General features: G+C 50.2%; 1 protein-coding gene across 1 annotated transcript; it reads right to left on the bottom strand.

The window, feature by feature from the left end:
* Positions 1–389: 389 nt before the first annotated feature.
* On the bottom strand, positions 390–4,890 carry phlda1 (pleckstrin homology-like domain, family A, member 1). The gene is made up of 2 exons (XM_072454216.1): positions 4,272–4,890; positions 390–520 (listed from the first exon to the last, which is right to left on the bottom strand). Exon 1 carries the CDS (start codon positions 4,756–4,758, stop codon positions 4,312–4,314), a length of 447 nt encoding a protein of 148 aa, XP_072310317.1. The 5' UTR covers positions 4,759–4,890; the 3' UTR covers positions 390–520; positions 4,272–4,311.
* Positions 4,891–8,553: the final 3,663 nt, after the last annotated feature.

Below are 8,553 nucleotides of genomic sequence, written 5' to 3'. Positions count from 1 at the left end.
AAACCAACATCGCACACTCAAAATCTGATCATTGTCTGATTTCTGGGGATGATTGACATGTCACGGAAACAGTTCTGATGTGATTAATCTGAGTTTTTAAAGAGTTTATTATTTTGTATTCATTGTACAGTTTATCCCAAAAATCCACGTGTATTGATCAGATTTCTCTCGTGCGTGTCGACAAATATACCAAATATTACATCTAATTATCGCCTCATCGGACTTTTACTGGAAATGCAAACGCTCAAAAGAGCAAATGTCATAAAAGTCACGTGAAGCGCTGCAGACGATGGAACGACCAGGTTCAAATCCCACGTAAGAACAAAAAGTACACGACGAGCGCACGTTTCCACGGCGATGAAAGACATATGTACAGCCAATAAATAACAAGTCCGAGTCCATCGTCGGCGGGGGCGGGGCTTTACGCACGCGCTCAGTCCGTCGGTCTCTGAGTGGAGCGGTCGCCACGGAGACGGCGAAACGCAGAGTTCGAAAAGATCCAGGTTTAAAGTCCAGCCACCTAAAAAAGAAAGAGAGGGAAAACGATAGAAGTCACAAAGAGAGAGACTAAAGAGGTGATAACAGGAACTGACTGGCACCAGCAGGAGGCCTGACTCTGGCACCAGCAGGAGGCCTGACTCTGGCACCAGCAGGAGGCCTGACTCTGGCACCAGCAGGAGGCCTGACTCTGGCACCAGCAGGAGGCCTGACTCTGGCACCAGCAGGAGGCCTGACTCTGGCACCAGCAGGAGGCCTGACTCTGGCACCAGCAGGAGGCCTGACTCTGGCACCAGCAGGAGGCCGGTCCATGTTTAGCCCTGACTCTGGCACCAGCAGGAGGCCGGTCCATGTTTAGTCCTGACTCTGGGCACCAGCAGGAGGCCGGTCCATGTTTAGTCCTGACTCTGGGCACCAGCAGGAGGCCGTTCCATGTTTAGTCCTGACTCTGGCACCAGCAGGAGGCCGGTCCATGTTTAGTCCTGACTCTGGCACCAGCAGGAGGCCGGTCCATGTTTAGTCCTGACTCTGGCACCAGCAGGAGGCCGGTCCATGTTTAGTCCTGACTCTGGCACCAGCAGGAGGCCGGTCCATGTTTAGTCCTGACTCTGGCACCAGCAGGAGGCCGGTCCATGTTTAGTCCTGACTCTGGCACCAGCAGGAGGCCGGTCCATGTTTAGTCCTGACTCTGGGCACCAGCAGGAGGCCGGTCCACACACTGATCTGCAGATAAAGTCAGAATTGCGTCAAATTAGAATCAGTTGTTAAACTCTTTGCCCTAAACCTACTTGAAGTGAAATAAATTAATTATGCGCGACAGCGCCCCCTACAGATTTTATATGGAGGTCAAATGTTTAGTTTGCGAAATTTGACACTAAATTCAATGTTGGCATCACGATCAAAAAAGTCAATGAGACTCATGTCATAATTGTTATGGCTTTGCCTCTCATGTTATTCCAATGGGGAAATCACCAGAACATGTTTACACTTCAGACTTTTACAAACTCCTCTCAGGCGTTTGACATATGAACCTGAACCTGGTCAGACTCATCTTCAGGGTAAAATTATCCACATTTTTATGTAAAGAGTCTGTAATAAATAAAATTGTTTTTTGATGTAAAACACAGGGTTGAAGATGAAACAGCGTCACAGATTCAGCAGTGGATGTAATAAAAGGACCATTGGGGCGTGTCAGCCCCGCCCCCTCCTCTTGCGGTGTGGCAGCGAGGGCCGATCATTGCCGCTTGCGGCTATATTTATTATTATTTTTGTTGTTATTATTTTATCAATTAGTCTTCAGTGTTTGACATTTAGAAATAAAGAGCATTTCCTGTTCTGTTTACTCCCCAAAAAAGTGAAATAAAAATAATAATAAAGCAATAAATAAATATAATATATATATATATATATATAATATACCTCCTCTCTCCAGTTACTCCTGATGTCACGGTTAAGAACACCTCCTCCTCTGTCACATTCACACTGAGCTGACGGCAGCTTGTGTTTCCTGCTCGTCTCAGTTACAGCCAAAGCTCTAACTTTAGACGTCCATGAATCAGGCTCGAGTTTAAGGAGGTAAATAAAGTGTTCACGAGGAGTTCACGTTTAAGCATCGATTCATAATTATTAGGCCCGAGCGCCACGGGCTGGCGAGAGGCCTATTAATCTCGTAAGGCCGTGCGAAGCACGGCTGCGAAAGTGCGCACGTAGTGCGCACGAAATCGAGCGCGAAGCGCTCGCCCACTTCCAAACACTCACTAACGCACTCCTTCACTCACGCACGCCCCGTGCATACTAATTAGTATTAGGAAAATGGAACATTACCGTTGTAAACGGGCGAAGCCCGTGCAAAAGTGCGCACTAAACGAGCACTTTACATTGGGATGACGACCGCTTCCATATAAAGCACTCATTTGCGCTAAGTAGCTCACGAATACGTTCCCCATCTCTTGCATGTTCCGTGCATATAAGCGTGTAATGCAAAAATTGAACATTATTACTGTATAGAGGGCCAAAAACACAAAGTGGGCGGAGCCCACTCAAAATTAACGAAAGTACCCGTCAGTGACCAGGGACCCACACCATGAGGTAGGAAAGCGCGAGCGCTTTCCGAAAATGTATAGTTTATGATATTTGAAAAATGGGAAACATTGTTTTCGCATCGGAATATTATTCTTTCTTCTTCTTCTCGGGACCAACCCCCCTATTTTTCACCCAGTGAACATTGACGAAAAGTCACAAAAATGTTCACACCTCTAAAAATCGTGCCTCTCTACATTCTGTCTATTTCCCTTTTCTAAAATAAAAAAATTGGCGCGTCAGCGCCCCCAAATGTACCAAAAATGCATTGAGAGATGGGAAATGACCCAAAAAAAATCTGATCGTAGAATCATGAAATTTGGCGCAGAGGTAGATGGTGACAAGAGAAGTAAAAAATATTATTATGGCAACGCCGTCCGCCCAACCAAATGTCGGCCATATTGCTTCAAAAATGGCTAAACATGACTTCGGAGTTTTTCCAAACGTCGTACTTTTACGAACTCCTCCCAGGGCGTTGGCCCTAAAAAGCTGAAATTTGGTGAAAATGCTACTGAGGAGTGGGACATCAAAAGTTATCCAAATTACATTGATACCTCTCACGGTCTCTGTGCGGCGAAGCCGCAAACTGTAGCAAGAATTTCAGAAATCTCCCATATTTAAAATTTCTGCCGTTTGCGCAGATAAAGTCCGAATTGCGTCAAATTAGAATCAGTTGTTAAACTCTTTGCCCTAAACCTACTTGAAGTGAAATAAATTAATTTGGCGCCACAGCGCCCCCTACAGATTTTATATGGAGGTTAAATGTTTAGTTTTGCGAAATTATATGAAATTTGACACACAACTCAATTTTACCATCCCCATCAAAAAGGTCAATGAGAGCCATGTCATAATTGTTATGACGTTGCCGTAACGATGACCGAAACCTTTCATGTTATTCCAATGGGGAAATCGCCAGAACATGTTTACACTTTAGACTTTCACAAACTCCTCCCAGGGCGTTAGACATATTAACCTGAAATTTGGTGAGACTCATCTTCAGGACCATCAAAAGTTATCCACATTTTCATTCAAAGAGTCACGGTGTCTGTGCGGCAAAGCCGCACATTTTGCCAAGAATTCAAAATAAAATAGCTTTTTGATGGTAAAACAAAGGGGAGAAGATGTGACAGCGTCACAGATTTAGCAGTAGGCGTAATAAAAGGACAATTGGGGCGCGTTAGCGCCCCCTCCTCTTGCGGCGTGGCGGCGGTGTGGCGGCGGTGTGGCGGCGGTGTGGCGGCGGCGTGGCGAGGGCCGATCATTGCCGCTTGCGGCTATATTTATTATTATTATTGTTAATTGATGTGTGTTTGAATCCAGAGTCACAGGTTTATGTTGTGAAGAGTTCTGCTTTTCCCCCTCAGACCTGAGCCTAAAGATCTCATCTAGAATCAAGCTTTACATGCACGAATACAGTGTGAGGAGAAGGAGAAGGAGAAGAAGAAGGGAAAGGAAAAGGAGAAGGAGAAGGAGGAGGAGAAGGAAAAGGAGACGAATAAAAAGGAGAAGAAGAAGACCAAGTGAGGCTGAAGAAGAGCGCGTGGGACCGTTACTACAGTCACATGACCAGGTCTGTCACTGAACTGGACCCGGTATCAGACCCAGTATCAGACCCAGTATCAGACCCAGTATCAGACCCAGTATCAGACCCGGTCCATCCCGGTGCACGGTGCGTGTGTCGGTGCGCTTCTTACCGCAGACGGGGCTCGTGTCCGGTGCTCTCTCACGCCGCGCTCACGCCACGCTGGGCGCGCTGCGGTGCGTCTTCTGCCCCGGCACCTGCACCACGAGCAGCTGCTGCTTCTGGCGCGTGGATCGCACCGCGAGCATCGCCTGTCGGTTCTTGTACTGCACCATCTGCAGCGTGATCTGCGCGTTCCAGCCCTCGTCCTGCGGACACCTGAAGTCGATCTCTTTGCCCTCCGCCATCACCACCGTGAAGTACACGTACTTCCCCTTGCGCTCCACGCAGTCCACCGTCTTCATGTTGGCAAAGTGCAGCTCCTTGACTTTGTCCCGGTGCGCGTGCGGCGGCTGCGGGGGCTCGTGCTGTTTGGGCGGCAGCAGCAGGACGCCGTCCTCCGTGAGCGCGCAGCGCTTCTTCTTCCACAGCTGCAGCAGCCCGTCACTGCGCTTCTCCAGCAGCCCCTCCTTCAGCACCTTCAGCCCGTTCTCCAGCATGGCCCTGCACCCCCACAGCTCACGCGCCCCGCACAGCTCACGCGCACACTCGGACGGACCTGCAGCTCGTGCGGCTGGCGCGGACAGCGGCGCGTGATGCTGCGTCTGGATCTGGACTCTTCTGTGCGTCTGTGCCGTGCGTCTGTGAGGGGGCGGGGTCTAAAGGCCCGCCCCCAGCACCGCCCAGTCTGCCGTTTAACGGTCCCGTGACACGCGCTACTGAAACTGTCAAGTCTGAAACATGGACCGACCTTTGACCCTTCATCTCCTCTCACATGTTCTCCTCCTCCAGCTCCATCAGAGGGACACATGTCCTCCTCCAGCTCCATCAGAGGGACACATGTCCTCCTCCAGCTCCATCAGAGGGACACATGTCCTCCTCCAGCTCCATCAGAGGGACACATGTCCTCCTCAAGCTCCATCAGAGGGACACATGTCCTCCTCCAGCTCCATCAGAGGGACACATGTCCTCCTCCAGCTCCATCAGAGGGACACATGTCCTCCTCCAGCTCCATCAGAGGGACACATGTCCTCCTCAAGCTCCATCAGGAGGACACATGTTCTCCTCCTCCAGCTCCATCAGGGGGACACATGTCCTCCTCCAGCTCCATCAGGGGGACACATGTCCTCCTCCAGCTCCATCGAGGGGACACATGTTCTCCTCCTCCAGCTCCATCAGGAGGACACATGTTCTCCTCCTCCAGCTCCATCAGGGGGACACATGTCCTCCTCCAGCTCCATCAGGGGGACACATGTTCTCCTCCTCCAGCTCCATCAGGGGGACACATGTTCTCCTCCTCCAGCTCCATCAGGGGGACACATGTCCTCCTCCTCCAGCTCCATCAGGGGGACACATGTCCTCCTCCAGCTCCATCAAGGGGACACATGTTCTCCTCCTCCAGCTCCATCAGGGGGACACATGTTCTCCTCCTCCAGCTCCATCAGGGGGACACATGTCCTCCTCCTCCAGCTCCATCAGGGGGACACATGTCCTCCTCCAGCTCCATCAGGAGGACACATGTTCTCCTCCTCCAGCTCCATCAGGGGGACACATGTTCTCCTCCTCCAGCTCCATCAGGAGGACACATGTTCTCCTCCTCCAGCTCCATCAGGAGGACACATGTTCTCCTCCTCCAGCTCCATCAGGAGGACACATGTTCTCCTCCTCCAGCTCCATCAGGGGGACACATGTCCTCCTCCTCCAGCTCCATCAGGGGGACACATGTTCTCCTCCTCCAGCTCCATCAGGGGGACACATGTCCTCCTCCTCCAGCTCCATCAGGGGGACACATGTCCTCCTCCAGCTCCATCAGGAGGACACATGTTCTCCTCCTCCAGCTCCATCAGGGGGACACAAGTTCTCCTCCTCCAGCTCCATCAGGGGGACACATGTCCTCCTCCAGCTCCATCAAGGGGACACATGTTCTCCTCCTCCAGCTCCATCAGGGGGACACATGTTCTCCTCCAGCTCCATCAGGGGGACACATGTCCTCCTCCAGCTCCATCAGGAGGACACATGTTCTCCTCCTCCAGCTCCATCAGGAGGACACATGTTCTCCTCCTCCAGCTCCATCAGGAGGACACATGTTCTCCTCCTCCAGCTCCATCAGGGGGACACATGTCCTCCTCCTCCAGCTCCATCAGGGGGACACATGTCCTCCTCCAGCTCCATCAGGGGGACACATGTTCTCCTCCTCCAGCTCCATCAGGGGGACACATGTTCTCCTCCTCCAGCTCCATCAGGGGGACACATGTTCTCCTCCTCCAGCTCCATCAGGGGGACACATGTCCTCCTCCAGCTCCATCAGGAGGACACATGTTCTCCTCCTCCAGCTCCATCAGGAGGACACATGTTCTCCTCCTCCAGCTCCATCAGGAGGACACATGTTCTCCTCCTCCAGCTCCATCAGGGGGACACATGTCCTCCTCCTCCAGCTCCATCAGGGGGACACATGTCCTCCTCCAGCTCCATCAGGAGGACACATGTTCTCCTCCTCCAGCTCCATCAGGGGGACACATGTTCTCCTCCTCCAGCTCCATCAGGAGGACACATGTTCTCCTCCTCCAGCTCCATCAGGGGGACACATGTTCTCCTCCTCCAGCTCCATCAGGGGGACACATGTTCTCCTCCTCCAGCTCCATCAGGGGGACACATGTCCTCCTCCTCCAGCTCCATCAGGGGGACACATGTTCTCCTCCTCCAGCTCCATCAGGGGGACACATGTCCTCCTCCTCCAGCTCCATCAGGGGGACACATGTCCTCCTCCAGCTCCATCAGGAGGACACATGTTCTCCTCCTCCAGCTCCATCAGGGGGACACAAGTTCTCCTCCTCCAGCTCCATCAGGGGGACACATGTCCTCCTCCAGCTCCATCAAGGGGACACATGTTCTCCTCCTCCAGCTCCATCAGGGGGACACATGTTCTCCTCCAGCTCCATCAGGGGGACACATGTCCTCCTCCAGCTCCATCAGGAGGACACATGTTCTCCTCCTCCAGCTCCATCAGGAGGACACATGTTCTCCTCCTCCAGCTCCATCAGGAGGACACATGTTCTCCTCCTCCAGCTCCATCAGGAGGACACATGTCACAACACTGCCATCTGCAGTATTAAATTGCGTATGACAGGTTTTTATTATTTTCTAGTTTTGACTTTATTTGACCTGTTGTACATATAAATTATAGTTTTACACCGATTGAGCAGGTATTTGTGGAGAAAAGTTAAATAAATCTGTAGAAAATGACAGGAAGTGACGTCACACCAGGGGCACTCATACAGGAAGTACAGGAAGTGACGTCACACCAGGGACACTCATACAGGAAGTGACGTCACACCAGGGACACTCATACAGGAAGTGACATCACACCAGGGACACTCATACAGGAAGTGACATCACACCAGGGACACTCATACAGGAAGTGACATCACACGAGGGACACTCATACAGGAAGTGACATCACACCAGGGACTCTCATACAGGAAGTGACATCACACGAGGGACACTCATACAGGAAGTGACATCACACCAGGGACTCTCATACAGGAAGTGACATCACACCAGGAACACTCATACAGGAAGTGACATCACACCAGGAGCACTAATACAGGAAGTGACATCACACCAGGAGCACTCATTCCAGTCAAAGTTTATTCAGAATTTACACAAACAAAATAAAGTCACGTTTTTATTTGTAACGTTTGAAAAAATTGCCAGTTTGTTTTAGTGTTATGTCATCATTTACAATATATGTAAATAATGTCTATGTAAATAACAGATGAACCAAAAGAAACTTGCCATTTTTGGAAAACTGGGATAAATCATTTGTATCAATATCTTAAATGTATTCATGGTTTTATGTTAACAGAGACAAACGATGCTCAAAGACAAACCTCTGATTCTAAAGAGTCCGAGGTCCTAAAAACAGCTCTGTATAAATGGGTTTACAGAGCCACAAGTGAAGAATCATTTATGAAGGTTTACAACGTGCTGGACACATTAAACACGTCTCTTCTGAAGTGGATCCAGGACAGAACATCCCATAATGTCACTTCCACAGATACAAGACAATTCCATTTCTCCAACTGCTTTGGCAATTAAAGAATTAATTTCCTGCTAGAATAAAAGACGAGTGAAGCCTTTGATGGGAAGAAACTTTATAAAGAACAATTTGTAAAAGAATTTCAGGAAAACATCTTTAACTGTGACTTTAATGCATTTGTGCCTTAGACTTTGATCGAGCAGCAAGTAAACCTCATCACTGACCCCTAAACTCCAGCGGGGGGCCACGTTTACAG

The sequence above is a fragment of the Eucyclogobius newberryi genome, unplaced genomic scaffold, assembly GCF_026437365.1.
Source record: "Eucyclogobius newberryi isolate DKJ021-1_F unplaced genomic scaffold, fEucNew1.0.hap1 SCAF_2, whole genome shotgun sequence".
NCBI lineage: Eukaryota > Metazoa > Chordata > Actinopteri > Gobiiformes > Gobiidae > Eucyclogobius > Eucyclogobius newberryi.
Note: the sequence above shows the minus strand (reverse complement) of the source record. Positions and strands in the feature narration are given on the sequence as shown.

Bases quoted from the DNA above. Each gene is read 5' to 3' on its own strand.
- phlda1 (XM_072454216.1), bottom strand. From the start codon at position 4,758: ATGCTGGAGAACGGGCTGAAGGTGCTGAAGGAGGGGCTGCTGGAGAAG.